Source organism: Caloenas nicobarica, chromosome 4, assembly GCF_036013445.1.
Source record: "Caloenas nicobarica isolate bCalNic1 chromosome 4, bCalNic1.hap1, whole genome shotgun sequence".
Taxonomy (NCBI): Eukaryota; Metazoa; Chordata; class Aves; order Columbiformes; family Columbidae; genus Caloenas; species Caloenas nicobarica.
Genome location: NC_088248.1, coordinates 15191476 through 15213987, shown reverse-complemented (window position 1 = coordinate 15213987; position 22512 = coordinate 15191476). Strand labels below are relative to the sequence as shown.

General features: G+C 36.4%; 1 protein-coding gene across 2 annotated transcripts in view; it reads right to left on the bottom strand.

Moving 5' to 3' along the window:
- INTU (inturned planar cell polarity protein) overlaps positions 1 to 22512 on the bottom strand; it is a 48821-nt gene that overhangs the window by 5630 nt on the left and 20679 nt on the right. For both annotated transcript variants that reach the window (XM_065634823.1, XM_065634822.1), the window contains exons 4-12: positions 18712 to 18915; positions 13954 to 14072; positions 11371 to 11460; positions 10725 to 10802; positions 9440 to 9629; positions 4359 to 4412; positions 2889 to 2951; positions 1607 to 1828; positions 502 to 924 (exon numbers count right to left, since the gene is read on the bottom strand). In XM_065634823.1, coding sequence (XP_065490895.1) covers positions 502 to 924; positions 1607 to 1828; positions 2889 to 2951; positions 4359 to 4412; positions 9440 to 9629; positions 10725 to 10802; positions 11371 to 11460; positions 13954 to 14072; positions 18712 to 18915 — 1443 coding nt within the window. The remainder of the gene's footprint in view (positions 1 to 501; positions 925 to 1606; positions 1829 to 2888; positions 2952 to 4358; positions 4413 to 9439; positions 9630 to 10724; positions 10803 to 11370; positions 11461 to 13953; positions 14073 to 18711; positions 18916 to 22512) is intronic.

Below are 22512 nucleotides of genomic sequence, written 5' to 3'. Positions count from 1 at the left end.
AATGAGAGAACAGAATCAAACCAAGAGATCACCTACTTTAAAGAAAATAATGTAGCATTTTTTAAAAAGGCTCAAACAGTTGCATCATTTGATATAGACGTATTACATAGCCTACTTTAGACTAAGATGGATGAGAAGCAGTTGTTCAACTGTACAGCAGTTTGTTCTGATTAACTTATGTTTACACCATTATTATTTTAGGGATATTCTCCAATTATTTCTGATGATTCCAACACAGCTGTGCCTGCTTTAGTCATGGGAAAAAACCCAGATATTTACAAGCAATGATAAAATTTAAAAATGTGATGGCTGTGGGGCTGACCTGAAGATTTCCAAGGCAACAGAATTATTTTTTACTGAATTCAGGGCCTCTTAGATTTACATTTTTATAGTATGCTTTTTAAAATTAAAAGGTTACTTTAGTGAGGTTTTTAAAAGAATTGCCAACCTCCCCCGAGCCCTCCAGAACTTTATCGGTTCTCTTTGCCTTTGTTCTCAGACCTGATCCACTACAGACTGTGGATTACTGCTTTCATCTTCCGCAGGACCTTCGCTACCATGGTCGGGTCCTCCACTGTTCCTTGTAGGACTTGGCTTACGCATCATCAAGGAAGAGTCACCAAACAGGGTCCTTTTGCTCGCTGGAGTGGTTACCGATTTGGAAGTATTTTGTAGCTTACTGAGGATGGGTGAGGTGGTCGAGCTCTCCAGTTTGTCACATGTTGCAGGAAGGAACCAGTCAGCACAAGATAGAGGTGGGATGGAAGGAGAATCGAGCCTTTCCTCGATGCCGGCCTCTATTCCTTCCAGCTGAAGGATAGTGGCTTTGACCTGATCTACATAGATACAGTCTGGTCCTGGATTCCCGATAGCTTTGGATGCGCAGCCTCCGGCCTCCAGCAGCACACACAACATAAAGTGTCTCTGTAAACATGGAGGTAGCAACATGAGCCTGGGGTTTAAAATACAGTATGTGCTGTATTACATTTATATCTTATCTGATACTTGGGCTAAATACAGAACTATATTCAACACTCCTTCCTCACCTCCACAGGAGTTATTTATTTTTTCTCTAATCAAATCATGTCCAAGGACATCTTTCTCTTATCATGTTATTTAAGTTAAACATGCAAACATGATATCATTTACATACTCAGTTGTTTGCTTTAAAAAAGTCCACATTTAAAAAAAATCAAACGCAATTCTGAAATGAGTTGCCTGAAAAATCACAAAAGGAAAAAATATCTTCTACAGCTAATGAGAGAACAGAATCAAACCAACAGATCATCTAGTTAAAAGAAAATAATGTAGCATTTTTTAAAGAGGCTCAAACAGTTACATCCACTTATATCTATATCTGTATCTATATATCTATATGAAAAAGTATAAAATTAATGAGAATTTAGACTTAAACTTGCTAGCTTTACAGATGTATAAATAATGCTATTCTTTGAGAAATTCTATCCCACAAAACACCTATAATACAAATATTTTGTAAAATTGCCAAATAAAGTGAAGGGAAAGTCTTGATCTTACTGAATGACAGACAACACAAACTCCCAAAATAGAGCATGAGAGAAAGGGCCCACCAGCAATGTTAACTTACCAAGCCAACTATCAGTAAGAAGTATCTTGCTTCAGGTTCCCTGTATCCTGTGAAACTCGGAGCTTCAGAGGGCTGGATGTGATGATGTGGAAATACTTCCCGCCAGATCACTAACTGCCCCACCTTCTGCTCCGCTGCCAAGGGTAACAGACAATAGTGCCGACAATAGAAACCTATATCGAGAAGATCTTCCTTGGGCAAATGATTACCAATCAAGTAACCCTTAATTAAAAAGAGAAAAGGAAGTGTGTTCAGTAAGAAATACAACACCATCGCTTCTTACTTAAAGAGTACTTTTCATCTAGAGATATTCATGCTCCACATGCATTGAGACTCTGAGCGTTCTGGCCAGAGGCCGTCTTTTTGGTATACAGTTGTACAACAGATAACACCGAGCTTTTGCACCACATCTCAACAATCAACATACTGAACTATAAATAAGTAAAACATCAGCATATATGCAAGTTATCAAAGGCGAGCTGGGAAATACAGGGCTTTAACAGCTTGCAAAACAGCTACAGACTTAAAGTACTTTAATTCTCATTTCTTGCCTACCAAAAATACTGAGCTTTCACTGGAATTAATAAAATTTCCAAAGAAGCTACATAGTACAACAGTGTTTTTAACGCTAAGGGCATTACAGTTAAAGTGCTCTTGTGGTGGATACTGTGCAGTTCTATTTGTGCTAACAGTTTAGCGTCATAACACTACTGGCGTAAAGAACAACTGCGTGACAAAATCCTTAAAATGTAAGTTTCCTTCAAGTGAAGGCTGTTGTCTTCCTCTTTCTTTATAGTGTTGAATATACTATCTACATTTAATAAAGAGAAATAAATTCACAGAATGAGGCCAAAGAGAGAAAAGCTCTCAATCCAATTTCTCAAGTCTTCAATTTAAAGACAGATTAAAGGTAGATTGCCTGTTATCTTTATTAAAGACAGCAATGAGCAAAAAATGAGAATATCATACACTCTCGCCTGAACTGACTCTTATTACTCTCTTATTCCTGTCTTGCTTCAATCCTTGGATCATATGCAACAAAATTCCCATACCACAGTTTCAAACAAGTGTTTTGTCCTTACTGATCATATAGTACAAATCACTGCCTGGCATCAATTTTTTGTTAGAGTGTGTGAGATTTACGGCTGTTACTAGAAATACACATTTAAAGCAATCATACATTTTTCCATATTTGTGATGTTCTGAAAAAGAGTTACTCCATGACTGAGTCAGATTTCCATAAGCATTTTCCTAATCTTTAGGCCTTAATCACTTATACTACCTTGTAGAAGAGACAAGAGCCCATAATCACATATAATCTTCTCATATTGTAATAATCTTCAGACTGTGGAAAAAAAGAAGTATTGTATAATTTTTAATTCAGAATTTTTATTTTATTGACCAAATGCAGGTAAACTAATTCCAGTCAATTGTAATCAGTATCTTATTTAATACTTTAATTTTTGACCACTTTTTATTATCAGTACAGTAGTTAATACTGAACAGTTAAGTGAAATACCAAGTTTTTAGCTTCCATTATTGATTTTAGTGTCACTACAATTTTTTCTAATGACCTTCTTCAGCTCAAAATAACAGATTTCCTATTTAGTTATCTGTCCATAGACTATTTTGTTAGGTTATGCTAATTCTCAGAGTTCTTAAGAGCAAAGCAGCTGAAGCATGACTGTTGACACCAGAGGCCCCCCTAGAGTAAAACTTTCAAGTCAAAGCATTTTTTTTCCCAGCATTTGACATTTTACCCAAAATATACCCATTCATTAATCTTTTAATTTAGATGCCCAGTGCTGCTCTCAGATTAGTAACACTAACTTTAGGTGGTTATAGTGTATTTTAAATTAAGTGGGTGTGATCAATTTCCATGCAATAAACTACAACTTTAAAACATCGCTTTCTGTAAATAATTATGCAGTTTGTATAATACAGTGATTCCTTTTTTTTTATTCTTTTGAAAGATGGACTATATGTCTGCCTGCTTTGTATTTAAGGTTTTAAGAATCATTAAGTATCTTTTTAAATTAAGAATATGTATGTCCTAAATTGTTATGCTAAATATGTGGTCAAACGCATTACCTTCATGCCCAATTATAAATATACTTATAAAGAATACAATTTAAAAATAGCTGTTCTGGAGCATGAGTTTAAGAAAGCCCTTTCATTAAGAAGTAAAACTGAAATTTCAATATGTTTACATCCCACTATCCTATACAGCACAGTAAAGTGCATGCACAGCAAGTGATACTTAAGTAAATTATTATCTTCTCGTTTAGCAGGAGAAAAAATATGTATAACTCGTAATTGCTTTCTGTAAACTGGAAAATTAAGTTCTCTGTGCTCCATAGAAGTTTTCAGGTTCACAATTGCTTGGGAAGGAGACAGTTATCTCCATGGAAAGAAGAAATGTACCAACAAACAGCTATGTTGAATTTAGAGTATCCTTGTAGACATCCCATGAATTCAAATTACCATAAATCATGGGTTTTCAGTGACTAATCCTATGAGATCATAATATAGTTGTAATGTTAACCATGGAGAGAAATTCAGGATAAACAGAACGAGTAAAATGGAGCTATCTTAAAACAAGAATAATACAGTACACCTTTGCTTAGACTTTCATTCGATTAAAAAAAAAGTAGATGTTTGGAATTAGCACTTTCTTAAACTACTGAATACCTCACCAAGGCAAAGACACACTGTGCAATGCAAACAGCAAAAGTAAAAGAAAAACGTTTACCAGCTCTGCAAAATCAGCTGCTTCCAGGTCACTCAGTACTGTGTCAATTTCCATCTGAAATATTTAAACGATACATTTTAATAGACATTTCCAACACATTAACTTACAATAATCACATAGTTTGCTCTATCTTGCTAGTCTTGGAAGATTAGGATTCATGAGTACAAAGTGGCTGGATAAAAATTTGCACCTACTTTTCAGGAGTAATATCAAATATTGAGAACACCTCAATTCATCAGATTAAATAAAAATCCTTCTTAATCGCCATGTATTTCCCTCTTCTTTGAAACTGTAAAATTTCTGTGCTTGTGTGCGTCCTGAACCCAGTGTTGTGTATAAAGGAGATATCGCTCTTTGAGCCTGCTTTGAAACATGAGGTCTTGAGACTACCCCTTGCAGGCTGGAGACAACTCTGAGATCTGGCAAGCTATTGTATCCAACTGAGTTATTAGAAAAATCTTTTTCACAATGGATTTAGTTTTTGTTTCTATGGAAATTGCCAAAACTTTCTCACACATTATCTTTGTACTGCTGAAACTGCTTTAAGCTTGCGTATTTCTCTCACTACGAGAGCTGTTCATTAATGTCAGTTTTGCTAAAATACTTTCCTTTAAAGAACATGGTACTTGCCACAGAAGTTCACTGCATAAATGTGCTAATTAATGAAAAGAACCTAAATCCCATCATACAAACTTCTTGGGCTGTATTAACAGGCTGCCTCTAATTAAAATACAGCTGGTTTTTCAGACAGGGAAATGTCAGCAAGGCTGTTGGCAGTCAACCGCGGATCAATCTCTCAGCTTTTCCCTAGTTAAAATTTAAATGGCTTTCTGCACAAAAAGAGCAGACATTTTTAGTTTTATATGCCTTAGAGAATATAAAGATCTTCACCAAAACTTAACTGGAAATTTCTTCTGCAACGACAAATTTCTTTTCTGTAAAATGTAGATGATCTAGGACGATTTTGGAAAACAACATCCTTATCATAAGTAAGAACCGCATTGTTACCTAAATCTCTTTAAAACCTACAATTTTACAAGAAAAAAACAAACTGCAACCTAAACTAGAGAACAAAGCATAATAGAGTCTCTCTACAGAAACTTGAGAGAAAGTAAAAGAAGCAAGCATGGAGGGGGGAAAAAAAGTGATCATTAAATATTATGAGAAAAAAAAAAGTGTAATTTCCTGGATAAGAAAAAAAAATCCAACAACAGTTAGAGGTGCACTAGGCTGTATTTCAAACATACATTATGTTGCTGACTGATCATATTCTACAACGCCGTGTTGCACAAATGTTTTATTCCCTTCACTTATGGAGCATGGATTTTGCAAATGAGCAGACGGGTGTGTTACAGCACCATGCGCGCACCTTGACATTTTTCACCTGGATAGCAGATTTAGCTCTGGGGTTATGGCATGAAAGAAACTTTTCTGAGACACTCCATAAATATGTACTTGTGTAGCTAAAACATATATAACAGAGTGTTCACACACACAGATTATAAAAGCAGAAGTCTGATTAAAATCGTTGCAAACACATGGCCTCAAGCACATTTAGCAAAAATGTACCTAGACACGTACTATGGGGCAAGGTGGAAAGAACTAAATCATTATCAGACTGCTACTAAAGATAAGGAAGACAAAATTCATATAATGTAGAAAGGAGAGAGAAGGCCACACCAGCAAAGACAAATCTGTTTGGTACTATATGCAAACAACTCTTCCTATGATATGGAAAATAAATTCCTAGTTGCAGAGTTGAAAATATTTTAAAAAAATCACAAAGGCACCGATGAAGCCTAGATTCACTAATGTTCAAAAGGATGGAAAATGAAAATGTAGTGAATCTTTATTTCATCCGCTTCAGGCCCTGAAGTGAAATGGCTGAAAATGTAAGAGGTCAACTGTGCCTTAGTGCAATGCCTGATATCTAACACTTCGTGAATAAAGGACAATATATAAACCAAATCACAATTTAAGTATAGGCACTTGATGGAAAGCTACCATGTTAACTGGAATCATATATATTGCAGTTTTTATGTTATGTGTAAATTGATTGCTCTAAATAGAAAAAGAGGTCCAATTTTAAAATATGTCTCATTAAAGGCCAGCAGATTTAAATAGTAATTAGCTACTTATTCATGCGTTTAGTTCCTTGAATGATACTGCATTTCATTAAATACCTGCAGTGTAGATAGTCTTTATGTGAGCTAGTCCTTTCATTTCAGGTTCTCTTCATAGTTAATGCGGATAAGCCACTGGAGTCCTAAGGTGTAATTCATCTAATACTAAAGTAAACAGCTGAAGTAGAGCAGTTAAAGTGCCAGATTTTCTCCATTAAATAACAGGAAGAGTTCAGGATTAGCACCTCAACTGTAGTCACTTATGGCATAGTTCTAAAAGAAGGCAAGATGGATGCTGCACCAAGCTGCTACCGATTCAGTCAAGTGAAGAAGCCTCATTTTGCCTCATTTTTAGCTTTGTTTTTCCAGAAGGCTAAAAACCTAATTAGGAAAAAAACCCTCTACAGTATTAAAATAACAAACATTAATAAAACCTAGAAGGGTATAACAACTAATACCAATGAGATGACAGAACTTAGAAGAAAAAAAAAGCCTGGAGAGAGCCAGGGTACTTAGTACTGCTTAAATTTTTGCTTTAGTGGTCTACAAAATAATTTCTTGTGGGTGCTTTATCTATGTGGACTGTACCATCTTCCAAGAATAGCTTTTCATTTAAGAAAACAGAGAAAATAGGAGTAGGTTTAAAGAAATAAAACAGGAGAGCTTCCATCGACTCTGTGCCACACTGAAGTCCCAAGTCTTTCTGATCAAAAATTAACAGCAATAATTTCATGATCACCATGCCTTGAAAGTAACACATTGACTTCCATACTTCCAGTATAACTGAAAATAAAGCAGCAAGCTGCAGCTAACAAGACCCAGTTATCTACACCTGATCATCCTGTCAGATCGAAACGTGACCTAGCAACGCTGTACATGGAACACATAACCCTTAGGCAGTGACGCTAAATCACTTTGTAACAAACCGTAACAGGAAAACAGAGAAAAAAATTAGAAAGTACAAGCTTTTTGAAGGAGAAAGGGAAGCCGTCTGATTTGTTTCTAAACAAATGAATACACCATTGTGTTATTAAAGAATACCTCTGACACAATAATTAACAAAAAAATACCCACAGAGGTTTAAAAACAAAAGATTGAGTGAAAGATGATCTGGATACAAAAACAACAACAACAAAAAAATCATACAAGAAAAAACATTTCAGAATCGGATCGTTCTTTACGTAAGACACAATTATCAGTTTATGTCTTAAATATAAGTTCATAACAATTTTCCCCTACATTCTCTGAGGATTGCATCCTGTTCATTTCGTAGAACTTACTCCATTGATAAGAGCTGTTACAATCAGCTTGTCTGCCACTACGGTGCAGCACAGCTGGGACTTGCTCAGTGTGCAGAGCCAAGCTCTGCTGGAACTGTGTCACAGGATCTGCCACTCAGAGAACTCCTCTTGCAGACAGTGTTTCGCATAATGCAAACAATTCAATTTTCATTTTGTGTAATGCAAATGAGTATATAATTTCAAATAATACCATAATTTTCTGAATTAATGAGATGTGTTAGTCTTACAACTCCACTGCTGAGATCTCATTGGGATTGTTTTCTCTTGGACAAAAATTGTCAGAATTGTTTCAAATTGGAGAAATACCACCTTTATGTATATTGGTCTAATAACATCAATTCTACAGTGTGTATGAAAAACCACTTCAGAGAAGACTTGGCAAGGATCATGCATCACACATCTAAAATCTATTATTTTTATTTTAAAATATTCTTTTATTAATAATTATCCAATGATTCCTATTTTAACTTCCTCAAGTAATGAAAACGAGGTTTTAAGACACAAAGCTGTAATTCTATTTACTGTTATCTAGCTTTTCTCTTACTACTGCTTAAAGCAGAACTCAGTTTCTCCTTGGAAATTAACCAGATACAGTGAAATGGTGTCATAGGAATGATACATGGGTATTTATTTTGATTCTGCAACAGCCATTTATAACTCTCCTAAATTACAAGTTATGTATGGGCTTCTTGAGTAATATTTTATACTTGAAAAAAACAGTTAAATGGCCCAAATCAAACATAAAGGCCAACAGCATCCTGGCTTGTATCAGAAAATGTGTGGCCAGCAGGACTAGAGCAGTGATCGTCACCCTGTACTCAGCACTGGTGAGACCCCACCTTGAATCCTGTGTTCAGTTTTGGGCCACTTATCATAAGAAGGACAATGAAATACTAGAGAGAGTGCAGAGGAGGTGACGAGGCTGGTGAGGGGCCTGGAGCACAAGTCTGATGAGGAGCGGCTGAGGGAACTGGGGCTGTTTAGCCTGGAGAAAAGGAGGCTGAGGGGAGACCTTATCGCTGTCTGCAACTACCTGAAAGGAGGTTGTAGCATGGAGGGGGTTGGTCTCTTCTCCCAAGTACAAGTGACAGGACAAGAGCAAATGGCCTCAAGTTGCGCCAGGGGAGGTTTAGATGGGATATTAGGAAAAAATTCTTCACGGAAAAGGTTGTCAGGCATTGGAACAGGCTGCCCAAAAGTGGTGGAGTCATCATCCCTGGAGGGGTTTAAAAGGTGTTTAGACGAGGGACATGGTTTAGTGCTAGATTTAGGTTATGGTTGGACTTGATGATCCTGAGGGTCTCTTCCAACCGAAATGATTCTATGATAAAGCAACATACCTGGGGCTGTCTTCCCTACTGCATATGCTAGTTGTTATAGATGTGTGTGTGTATATATATATATTTTAAAAATAATGTTTAATTTCTTTGTCGTCATGTGTTCTTCCCAGATATCCCTAAAGTCACAAACTACACTCATAATAGCAATCTGTTCCTCGTGGGAATGATTGTGTAGTTCCAAACTTAAATAAAGGATCCTGTAGAAAAATGGGTGGTTTGGGATACATAAATTACACAACAACAACAGAAGATCCCTGCATCAGTTTTCCGGTCTCTCATATACAAGTTGTTCCCGAGGGATATGAAGGTGACACTACCTTGATCTCCTGAGGCAGCGTCAGCCAGCGCAGGCCCGGGAGGTTGTCTAAGAATAAGGCGCTGCAGGTTTCATAGTGCTGCACGCTGGGGCTGGCACTGGGGTTGAGTCTTGCAGGCTGAAGCGCACGCTGGAAGAACAGGTTGAAAAAATGATCCAGGCGAGAAACATTTTCCACCTGGCAAAAAGCACTGAACAAACATGAACTCCAAGTTAGAATAACATCGAGAAACTTGCAGCTTGTTTATATAACCCTCTGTGCTATACAAGTCTCTTTACAGCATGAGGCTACATTTGGATTTTTTTCTAACATTCATTTTAAACATGAAAAAAACCCAGTGGGCTAATATCCAGGCAGTACCTACAAAGAAAAAGCTGCCTTGCTGCCAGCAGTTTAGTATAATAGTAGATGTCTCAGAGCAACTTAAGATGAGACAATCATCAGCTTCATCCTTTTGGAAATTAAGGTTACACTTTGCTTTAGTAATTTATTTAGCTATTTTGTGTGTGTTATAGATCATCTTATTTTCTTCAGAAGATATAAGAAAGCATTCTACTATTCCAAATGGTCTCCTATACTTCTATTAAAATCAAGTAGTTTATCCCTCACATTCAAAGCTAAGCTTTTTCTGAGATGCATTGAAACAGCTGCAGATATTAGAAGTAAAGTTACTCTTTGCCATGAATTGCCATAAAAAACTTGTAAGAAAAAGATAAGGTCTGACATTAAGTGAGCTTGTTCTTTCTGGAAACTTTTATGCTGTTCAGCACAGAAAAATGCATAAAAATATTCGGCTTTTCTCTATGGCATACACACTTTAACCCTGAATTGAATGCAAGCATATGGATAAGCCTACCTTGGCAATTTTATTTAGGTTACAGTCAGACTGAAAATTTTCTGGGTGATTTCCAAATGCAGAGACTGACAGTCACTCTGCCAAACAAAGTTGAGAAGTCGGGATTGTTTATTAAAAATATAACACTGATTCATATGTATGTCTTACAGACAGTGCTTTAACACAAAGGATAACAATTGCAGAGTCCTGTTTGCATCTAGAGTGACTTACATTATGTTAATGATTTAACCTAATCAAGGACAACACTTTCTGAAGTAACAGACTGTTTAAAAAGAGTCTTACTAGTGGCAAGAACAGAATTCTGGGTTTTTTTTTGTACAAGACCATGCAAAGAAATTCCACCTAAACATTAAAAATGAACGCTACCAGCTGTCTTTTGCAGTGAGGAATGAAAAATTAGCAACTGAAAATAGTTTTGAAAGAACTCACCTGTCTAAAGAACTATACATAAATTTCAAGGTCCTGACAACGTCTTCAATCATATTCTTCAGCTGAGCAAGTGGCACACTGAAAAATAAAATTCAAACGTACACCTCTGCTTATAGCATCTTTACTATGAATAAGAATACGCATCTTCTGAAGAGCTGTATTCTTATACAATGATATATTACAAATAAAAAATTCTTCATTGGACTGCATGAGATATTTCCTTTGAGTGACTTGCCCATGATGACACAGACAGTAGTAAAGCTGAGGACAAAAAAACCCCCCTCCTCCTAGAACACATAAATATGTAATACTACTGCTGTTGTTCAGTAGTCTCTAATCAGGACTTGACTTTACCATACCCTTAAAATTACTGTTTTCTAGCATACATGTATTTCTAAAGGGAATATGGTGTCATTAGATCTCAGGGGAAATAAAAAAGAAATTGTAACAATGGATATATAGAAGATGTGAACAAAGTCCATCAAAAAGTGGGATTACAGGTATAGAAAGTAGTTACAGTAAAAAGAGTACTTTGTAAGCCCTCCCTTTCTTGCTTTTTTGATAGAGGAAGAGTACGATTTGAGGACACATAATAGGAAACAAAATAAATTTTAAAGGAAAATAATTCATTATATTTGAAACTCACTTTTCCTCGGGAAGACCGATTACAAGCAACTTGTCAGATTCCTTCCAGTAAACAACTTGAACCAGTTTTTCGCATAAGAAAAGGGAGGAACTAGAAAAATTGAACCAGAAGTACTTCTGTTAACACTATGAAGTTATAAAAGACCACCACCAAAAGAATAATTTATATGTGTTTTACATGCAAAGTCGTATGCTCATGTAAAATAACATTGCATGCAACTGGGCTAGGTAATTATATATATTACAGAACTCAGAGACTGCCTGATTTCTATTCCAAACAAAAGATCAGATCGCACCATTAGCAACAATATCTTCAAGTACACAAATACACAGGAAGAACAACTGCTACTGAAGCACCACACTCTTCCTCTGAATGAGTCAGATGCTCTTTAAAGGTCTTCTCGGCATTATACCTGTGGAGCTTTTAACACAAGCAACTCCAAAAATGAATGCCATTTGAGATCACAGGGAGGCAATTGGAGGTACTAATGAAGATTGTGAATGTAGTAGTCACTCACAAAATCCTTTTAAAAGACCCCACACATATGCTTTGGAAACAAGCCCAAGAGGTATCTGAACATTCTGCCTGAGTGACCAACGTAAGCTTGAACTCTGACGTTATCACCCTGTATAAAAAACTGCTCCATGAAGTTCAGCAATCCCAGAAAGACACGGAGAACTTTCATCTGAACCACAGGGTGGATTAGAACATGAAACAGGATTAGAACCAATGTTCTAATTAGCAATAAACCATACATTATGCACCAGATTATCAGATTAAATGTACTGGTTGCTGCTAAAACAAAGGCCTGTAAAGATCTCCAATACTAAATTCATAACAAGACCCCACCTTTCTTATTATCATGTTAGAAATTTTAAATAACAAGATGACACTGCTGCAAAGTGAAAGAAGAATAACTTCAGTTTAAGCTTGAAAGATTCAAGAATTTACTTTTTAGGATATAACTCCATCACTGATTCACTCATACTATAAAATCGATGGTACTGAATAAAACAATAGTGTCATTTCATTAGTTATGAAATACCTTAGTATTTCCACAGGTCACCAGAAAAGCTTTATCCTTTGAGTAACCAAAAGTGCTCTCCAAACAAACCAAGTTATATATTTATAATGCAGTTAACTACAAGGAAATAAACATCCCTATCCCAAAAGATAAACAGTACTTGTACGGACACAGTAATCATAATTTACTCTGCTGACAGAAAAAGCTACACAGCAGAGCTAGGGACTATCCTGTTTTCTGGAGAGCTGAGACAGTCCACAGAGATCAGCAGAAGTGCTTTTATATTTTTAGAACTCAAAAAAATGTGAAAATTGAGAAGCTAACAGGAAAGGTCTATGTTATCATGGATTTCTGTATAGTTTTTCTGATGCATAAGCATTTAAGAGGGATTAACACATCTCAGTGGTAATGAATGTGGCACTGCATTAAAATATTGGTATATCGTGTTTGCTACCTGTTGCTAAAAGTTAATCTGCATTCCTATTGATCAATAAAGCAGTAGCATGACTTCTAGTAACTTACTAACTAGAAAGTTATAAACATGGTTAAAGCACAGTGTTGCAGTCAAAATAACAGGATACCAACAAGTCTGAGACAAAAAATAAAATAAAAGAAACAAATGTAAACAAAAGTGAATTCACCAGTACTAATTTTCTGGTAAGCAAAAATATTCAAAAGCACTTCAAGAACTGCTTTAAGGAAAAATGTATCAGTGGAAAACCCAAACTAAATCTATTAAACAGGCTTTTTGAGGAATGCCTTATTATCACCGATGCTGTTCACTACTGCAGTACCGTTCGCACTCTCTATTCTTGGGCCTGCAATCCTACTTATATTTGGCTTTTTTTTATACCAAATCCAGGTCTTGTGTCTGACACACAAGGCACTGGTGTGCAGAAGAGAATCTTGCCTGAGACCACCAAAAGGCGTAAACTGATATACTAATTCTCAATGGAAAGAAGTAGTGTGAAACTGAGAAATGATACTTGCTCTCTCACTTCTAATTATTCTAATAATCTACTTTAAATATTCAATAATATCCTGACATATCTCCACTATCTCTACACTGCTCCAAAACCTGAGGAGTCATTTTTATGAGACTTTTTACTAGAGTCCTGGTCTGTGGGTACAACAATCTTTTGGGGTTGCATATTAAATGTTAATTTTAAAGTAGGAGGCACTCATGAATTCAAGTAAATTACATTTAATCTTTTTTAAAATTTTAAAAAATTTGATTGAAGCTGTTGTAGAATTTCAAATCTGCCATCCCAGTTTAGATAAGGATGTCTTAAGAGATCTAAGAAGGGATCTAAAAACATTTTCACAGAACTAAAAATCCTAGTCATTGCCAGCCATGACACAGTAGTTCCCCTAAATCAATGTACATGCAGGCTGAGCAGTCCAACTCTGGCATGCTGTCCTAGTTAAAATATTACCGCCTAAGAGGAAGAGTTGCTCTTGTTTTGTCTAGAACTTGATGCATGACCCATGTGTGTTTTTCTGTACACGTATGTATAAAATAATAAAGTAATAATACATTACATTTCAAATACATTTACCTGATAATCTGGGTACCAGTAACACTTTCCAGTATGTCAGACAGCGTGAGAAATATTCCTCTCACACTTTTCAGTTTTTGGGATGCTTCAGATTTGGGGTACTGATAAAGAATTTCTTGCTGTGAAGAAAGTTAGCTGTTAGTTAAGCAAAGGAAAACCAAACCCAAAAATCACAAACCCACAGAAAACAAGATAATTTTTTCTTTTTTTTTTTTTTTTTTTTTTTTTTTTTTAAACATGAGAGCTTTTATTATATACTTTTGCATGGCATCAAAGCAAGCAGTGGTCTGCACGGGCATGCTGGAAAGTTCTAAAACACACATGAATGGTTACGACAATTTTAACTTGGCTGTTTTATAGAAAAGTAGGACTTCTTTGGAAACATTATTATATAGAGAAACATAAAATTACAAACATCATGGCCACTGCATTTTACAGCTTAAAGTGCACTTAACAAATCTGATTCCAAGAGATAGCTAATATTTGTATGTTTCTTTCGTTATTTTCATTGTGATTTAGGAGCCATGTTGTCCATCAAACATACAGCTCTTGAAAAGCAACAATAAGAATATGAAAACTCCCACATCTCTGTATAGTCCCACCTAACTGCTTTACATGTATAGCACAAAATATAACTGAGGTATATACTGAAATAACATATACACCATTTAACAACTTTATCACTACTGATCTTGAGTTTCAAGATGACTTCTTTAAGAGTATGCTGACACATATGGTCAGAAGCTTGGTGACAAATATTTGTGACAATTATTTTTCTAAGCAGTTCTTTAAAATAATCTTTTCTGTAAGCATTTTCAAAAATGATATATTAATTACTTCACCAGCCTAACAATATAGTAATAAGCAAACATATGATTCCCTGCATTTATTGCTTTCTGCCAAATCGTGATGGGCCAGAAATAATCCATGTCATATTAGGCACATCCAGTGCAAAGAGCATACTAAATTATCTTTCTACACAAACAAAAGAAACACAGATGTGATTAACTTTTCCTATTTATGTCACTAAACACATCCAGCCAGTGCCAATACCCATTAGAAAATTTTCCTTCATCACTACTGAAAGAATGCAAAGTTTGATTACAAAAGGACGTGGCAAACTCTTAATTCTTGTCCAATTTAATTAGCTGTATTTTCAAATACTCATTACTGACAAGGATTTTTTTTTTCTTGAATCAATCTCTCAGCTGGAAAAAACCCTGCCATTTTCTAATTACAACACTACAAAGAGTGAGAAAGAGTCTTTTTTTCTCCTCACTATGAACTGGGGCCTTTACACAAAATTCATTTGAGAATTAGCTGTACACTTTCCCAGGGAAAGAAAAGACAACTGTAAAAAAAGGTCATCGCTGCATCATATATATATTAATGAGTTAGCAAGGTTCAGCGCATAACACCGTACAAGATCAACTGTCTTCAAAGCAGGGCAAAAAGTTCATAGACCAATGACAATGGAATTAATAATTGAGAAGTAGCTCATTTCTTAAGAAGTATAAACCCTTTCTCGACCCAAAAAACCCAAACCTGGACAAAGTATCTAAACTAATGGATTATCAATCAGCTTCTGATTTTTGACTTATTTCTGAGCCTAAATAAAACAACAACAGCAAAACACAAAAACAAAAAAAAAGAGACAGTACAGTCAGGACAACATAGGAAATGGTTAAAAGAAATTGTGTCCAAATGGTGCCAACCCGCTAAACACCTATAATCTTCAAACACTGATGCTTTAAGTTGCATCTTACATAAAATTAAAAAACAAACAGTAGGTGGAAAGACAACTATGAATTGTTAAAGATTAGCTCAGAAATTACAAAAACAGGGAGAAGTGCCACAGAAGTCCAAGTCAGTGTCTGTTTGCGCCAGGCTATCACAGCAGCTGCTCAGTAATATCTGCAAAACACATGCCTCCAGTAACGCTACCATGAACAAAGAATATTAACATTATTCTTTTTAAAACATGGTATGGCCAAAATAATTTCAAACAGAGAGAAAAGTTACAGCATTACACTGGTACAAATAACATACGTTATAATGGTATACCTACCTTGAGCAAAAATATAAGAGACAAGCCCAACCTTACTCACTGAAACCATTACCGTATCATTATTCCCCACATGCACCCACACATCCTACATTCTTTCTAGTACTACTTTATCATTGAGTAGATACAGCATACAAGTCTTAGAGCTCATTAATTCTATTTTTGTGTGCCAAAAGCTCCCAAGTGGAAGAATTAGTTACTAGTTCTAGTTGCCATTGTTGTCATGGGTGTGATCTGCATACCATGCCTCCTCTGGATATGGGTAAAGAAGCTTCATAAAGGATCATTATATTTTTATTGTGCAATATGGCATTGGTATGTAGTAACTTCAGCACTGATTTGAAGTACTACCGTAAACTAAATCTGGAACAGTGTATCTACAGGATAATTGTTGCTTACTGTTCACCAAGTTAAAGACAAACACCTTGAAGAAGGCAGCATTCTTTTGTTAGGAAACATTATAAAGAGCTAGATTACACCAGCAAAGCATCTCTCAACATTAGAGACTATTTCGGGCTGCATAACTGCCAAGACTTCTCAGGAAACAATTCTTCCATGGTATGAAGGGAGAACAAGTGCATTACAATTCCTCTTTTACCTCTGCCCAACATTCAGGGTTAATCCTGTTTCTTGGGAGAGTGTAAAGAAATCGTGGGGCAAGAAAGCAGTATTCCATTTACTCTGAAGTGCAGGAATTGCAATTAGGTATTTGCATATCTATTCATCTACTAACAGAGGAGCCGGAGGCCCTGCAATATATATATATATATATTTTTTTTTAATATTCAAAAAGCTTATTTACGTGACCAAGAAAACACCAGTCTTTAAGTCTACAGCAATTGCCCACAGCTGTTCGATGCATATAACATAGTAGTCTTGGACTATAAACTTAGAAGTGAAGAAAAAAAGAACCATTTGCAGTATGTAAGTGAACTCTGAAAAAGCATCTTAAGTTTATTTAATTCACAGTTAAATTAGCTCTTTTCCTTTTTGTTATAGAGAAATAAAGCAGAAAAATACTGCAATATTTTATGTTTTAATAGAAGCAGCTTCAGGGTGGGAAAAAGCATAGAATGACTTTGCCAAGTTGCAACACTATAAAAATAATTATAAGAGACACTTGTATAAACTAATTTCTGCTGAAGGTACCTCCCATTAAAAATTTTAGTACCTTAAACAGGACTGTTAGGAACTGCAAACCAAAGCTTACAGTGTTAGTATCTTGCTGAAATACACAATGAAGCATCCATTGCCTTAAAAATATTGTGTTAAAAGAGCATGATTTATATTGCAAAGTCACATACTCCAGAGTTATGAAGTACTAGATTTATGGCTGCCTAGTAAGCCTTAATTATATTATCTGTCCGTCTTGTCCTCTGCAGACAGGCATCTTTCAGAAAAAATGTATTACTTCAAGACAATGTCATGCTGTGTATTTACAAAAGGACCGAATTAAAGCTGCGCAAGTAGCCATAAGTGTAATTTCCTAGCTCTCAAGCACTTGACTCTTCAAACTTCACAACATTTTTAGTGATATTATGACACCATGTAATTTTCTAGGGTTCTCCTCCCCAGCCCTGTGTCTAGAACTCCATTATGCGTAGCTGTAACAGTTTTTCCCTATTACACATCACCAACAGAGCAATAGAGACTTCTATCACTTGAAAAACAGTATCCAAAAATAGAGACATCTCAGAGAAAGGATGGAGCACTGACTGGACCTAAGGATTAATTCCAGGGGAAAGAAAGCAAACTGTCTTTCTTCTGTTCCCCACTCCCTCATTGTCTCACAATCCCGCTCTCTGGGGACTGTCAAAACTTGTGCTTCATTTGATGTCTCCACATCACAGATAATATAGATCACTGGGGCACTATGCTAAATCCAAGGAGAATTTACAGAAGGGGAAAAGGGTGATTTTTTCCAAATATCTGTTCCTAACAAGTCCACTGTGGCCAATTGTCATTTTCAGATCAGGGAAGAGGCCGAACTGATCCCTCCACACTGTTCTGTATCTTCCCAGCAGCCTGAGTGGAGCATTTGTAGCTATGGCTACATCATGAACAACATTCTACACAAACTTACTATGGGTTATATGTACTCTGGCAAAATTCTTCTGAAGAACACAAAAAGCAAAGAGATGTGAAAGGAAACTTTACTGGACAAAGGAAAAGTTCTTCGGTAGCTCAAAAATGTTGCCCAAGCAAGAATCAAGAGCAGATGTGAAGAGTCCTCTAAGAAAAGGCACATTAGCATTTCAAAACAGGAGGGGCCAGACGGATCATGTGCATGGACTGACTGCACACGGCTCCTGCTGGGGAAAAACTTTTTTGACTAGGCTGATTTCGTAGTTCGAGTTTGAGAGGCATATTGAAAACATCACTGTGAGCATCCGAAAGACAATAACAACTTCTGAATTTTTCTCTGCTTTGTCTGTTAACACCTCTAACCTGCTCTTTTCATGTAAAGACTTTCAGCAGCACTGAAGTGATTTCAAGTCCAGTTAGTTTGTCGGCAGTGATGCTAACTTTTTTTTTCCTGGAATTGCAGATCTTATTTCTGCCAAAATGGACATTTTACAGACTATTCACTACTCAATGACTAGCAAGATTTTTTTTTTTTTAAACATCAAAAGGCATAGCAGTTGCTGTTTTAAGTCAGTACCTTTCATCTTCAGTTTTAGTTAGCCACATACCTCATCCTTCGATGTTTCAGAGTCCAGTTTCAGTGTGAGGAACATGACAATATGAGGCACGTCTTGTATAGCCTGTTGAAAGTCCGTACTGTCTTCTCCCCACAGGAGCCGAACCAGATTGTTCATACTCGACTGTGTCTGTTTATACCTTTGCTGAGAAGTTCCTTCAGGCTCAAACATTGATGTCTCAAATGTAAGTTTAACCTATTAAGATAATTAATTATTGTGACAATGAGGCTGTATTTACAACTATGTTCTAATATCAGATGAAACAGATGCAGTTTGAGCCCTTTAAGAGAGAAAATTCTTTCAGCTTTACTGACAAAGATGTAAGCATTCAAAAATTTCTGCTCTTTCAAGAAAACCAGTTATATATTCAGCATTGCATAACCATCTATTATTAAGGACAAAGCCAGCTATTACATGCTCTATGAACCGTGTGAGTAAGCATGTGGTTTGGTATGTTTTCATACTTAATTCTTATGGTTTTGAGAATGGAAAAGTATACTTACTGCTCTGAGTTTGTTTGAACACAAAACCTATTGCCACGTTTTTGAAACATACACAGCATTTGACTTATTTCAAAACGTCAGCGCTTTCATAAGTACATATCCTCAAGGTTCCTTCATGTGCATTTCTTTGCTTTTCGAAACGTGCTGACAGGTACTTTTGCACAGGAATATCAATTTACATTAGACTGCAAAAGTTTGTTAATTTGTAACACTCAGTAACAATACTTTTTTCAACCTGCCAACGTTTTCACTGTTAACTGTTTTTTTAAAATGTAAAGTCAGCAAATAAGATTTTCATTTCCATATTTCACAATTGTACTAGCAAGAAGCACAAAAATTGTTTACATCACTTGCTGTGCTGTCTTCAGAAGAAAAAAAATAATCAAAGCACTGACAGAGCATTCCCTCTTAAAAAATAGATGATTAAGCTTACTTCGTATACTGTTCTTTTTTTTCCAAAATACAATAAAAACCAGGAGTTTTAGAATAAATGCATATTTCCTGGCTCACGAGCAACACAAAATCCAAACCTGGTGTGGAAATATACTTCACAATTTGCTTTATAAACCTCTTTTTTATGAGCACTGCCTTACAAAAAATATTTTAGTTGTTCCAGCAGTGATGAGAGAGTATTGTCTTTTGTGAATGAACACTTCATCCTAAGTATGAAAGAAGGATATGTGAGAAATACCTAGCTCTAGAGTGGGCATAAAATTGTAATTTCCAAAGAGAATAAATTGATTTATTTTCTTGCATGATACCTTAGTTTTTGTCATTGTTCAAAGTGACTGAAAATGTACCTATTTAGACTAAGCAGGAACACTCTCAGTTCCCTCTTTCGTATGTTTTGACTCAAGATTGATTGCTTGCCTTAAAGTATCCGTAACACGCCTATTGACGGGGAAGTTCTAAACATAATGCATCACAGCAAATCCTGCTTCTCTTTAAAGTCAGTGACAGTTTAGCCTAACGATCGATTCAACAAAACAGGTTTCTATTTTCCCAGTTGCAATAAATTTGAAAAGCCTAAGCAGAGGTAGTTTACACATTTAAATATAGATTATTTATATTTTGGAATTGTGTATATACATACTTCTGGAGCACTTTTCTTATGAGGAGAGACACAGAGCTGGGTCTGTTCAGCCTGGAGAAGAGAAGGCTGAGAGTGGATCTTATCAATGTTTATAAATATCTCAAGGGTGGATGTCAGGAGGGTGGGACCAGACTCCTTTCAGTGGTGCAGCAGGCACAGACTGAAGCACAGGAGGTTCCATCTGAATATGAGGAGAAACTTCTTTACTTTGAGGTGCCAGAGCCCTGGAACAGGCTGCCCAGAGAGGTTGTGGAGTCTCCTCTGGAGACATTCAAGACCCACCTGAACACATTCCTATGTGATCTGCTCTGGTGAACCTGCTTTAGTGGGTGGGTTGGACTAGATGATCTCCACAGGTCCCTTCCAACCCCAGCCATTCTGTGATTCTGTGATTCAAGAGAGGCATGCCAGAAAGAAATAATGATGCTTTAAAACACCCATTGCCTGTCAAATTAGATCAGAAAGACGTGCCATCATCAGCTCTCCCAGCTACAACATTTATGTCACTGGCTGCTGCCTTCCCATTCCTGTCTGCTCCCTCCTGACAGTTCTCATTAATCTTTTCCTCTCCTATTTTGGCTGCTATCAGCTTTTTTTCTCCTTTCCTTTGCCATTCTCTGGAACAGCATTGCGTTCAATCCTGCTCTCCTGCCATGTGCTACCACTTTCTTTCTGACAGTAACTCATGGGTTGCTCTTTCCTCATCATTTCAGTTTCAATTCATACGCTGCATATTAACAGGACTCCAGGAGCAGAAACACCCAGCTAAGCAGCAGTGGCTTTTTAAGACATAGTAACTTGATGGTTCACAGTTTAATAGATATATGTTTTCTCCTCTGGCATTCTGTGACTCAGTTCTCTTTCTTCGTCACACCATCTGCATGTATTTCAGGTACAGGCCCTGTTTAACTTCTTGCAGATTTCCTCAAGGCTCCGTAAGTTATTTCTCTTAACTTCTACTACAGCTTGTCTGTGGACACTTATTCATGACACTTAGGCTAGAGTCTCTACACTAATGGTGCACAGACTGCAGCAAGAATTACGTCTATCTTTTAGTCTCTCAGTTTAAAAATAAGACGACCTCACTCTGTCCTGTCACAGAGACACAACAGTATGGCCCTCCAAGCAAGAGCTCAAAACCAACTGAGCCCAAACAGAACTTTAACTCTCCCTCCTCCTGCAGGCATCCATGCTGCCTCCTGCATCCCTGTGGGCAATACCACACCGCTCGGATGTGAAGTCACTGTATTTTGAGAAAGGTCCCTCCCCACGATTTGACCACAAGTCGCTTTCCAAGTAACACCACAAAACATGACATTTTCTGTTCCTCTCTGCTTTTGTCCAAGTTCTAATGTATTTCCTGCATTTTTAAAAAAAAAATTACTGTGAAAAAGACCAAATAGGCTGGAAAATGCTGTAATAGAAAATGACCAATGGACTAAACAGCTATATACCCTAAAAAAAAAAAAAAAAAAAGTTTTTTTTGTGGAGAAGATCCAGAGCAGCACACAGGATATGATTAGATACATGACTCTGAAGAACCCTTTTTTAAATACTGACTAGGAAATCTTTCACAACTTTGATTCTATTTCTCTTCATCAGTCCAATGCATAGCAAAAAACACAAAAGGAAATGAAAGGAAGAATGGGAAAAGCACAGAAAACACTACTATTCCACTCTATAAATATACAGCATGCACACATTCTCAATACTTAAAACAGTTCTTAAAAAGAATTCATTCACCCTGCAAGAAGACAATGATGAAGGCGACAATAACAGCGAACTATGAAGCACACAGATGGGGATTTTTCTACTTCGAAAAGATGTGATAGAAGTGGAACATGACAGAACTCTCCAAAGTTGTGGAATGATAAGAAGAGTAAGACACGGAAAGTTAACCACTCCTCATAACACAGGAACCTGGGTGTATGAAATGCACTGTATTAGATGGCAGTTCGAAAATCAACAAAAACAAACGTAACACTCAAATCAGTTCCATAAATCACTGCTACAGGATGCTGTGGAGATCAAAGGAATTTTAAGAACTAGATTAAAAAAGGAGAAGGTACCAAAACCCGTAAGTGCCCCAACGAGTCCCTAGCTATTAACTGCTAGAAGCTGAAAAATGTGATGGGAAGGTCACTCTGATTTGTTTCTTAATACTCTTTACTTAAACATTTGTCAGTGTAAGAAATA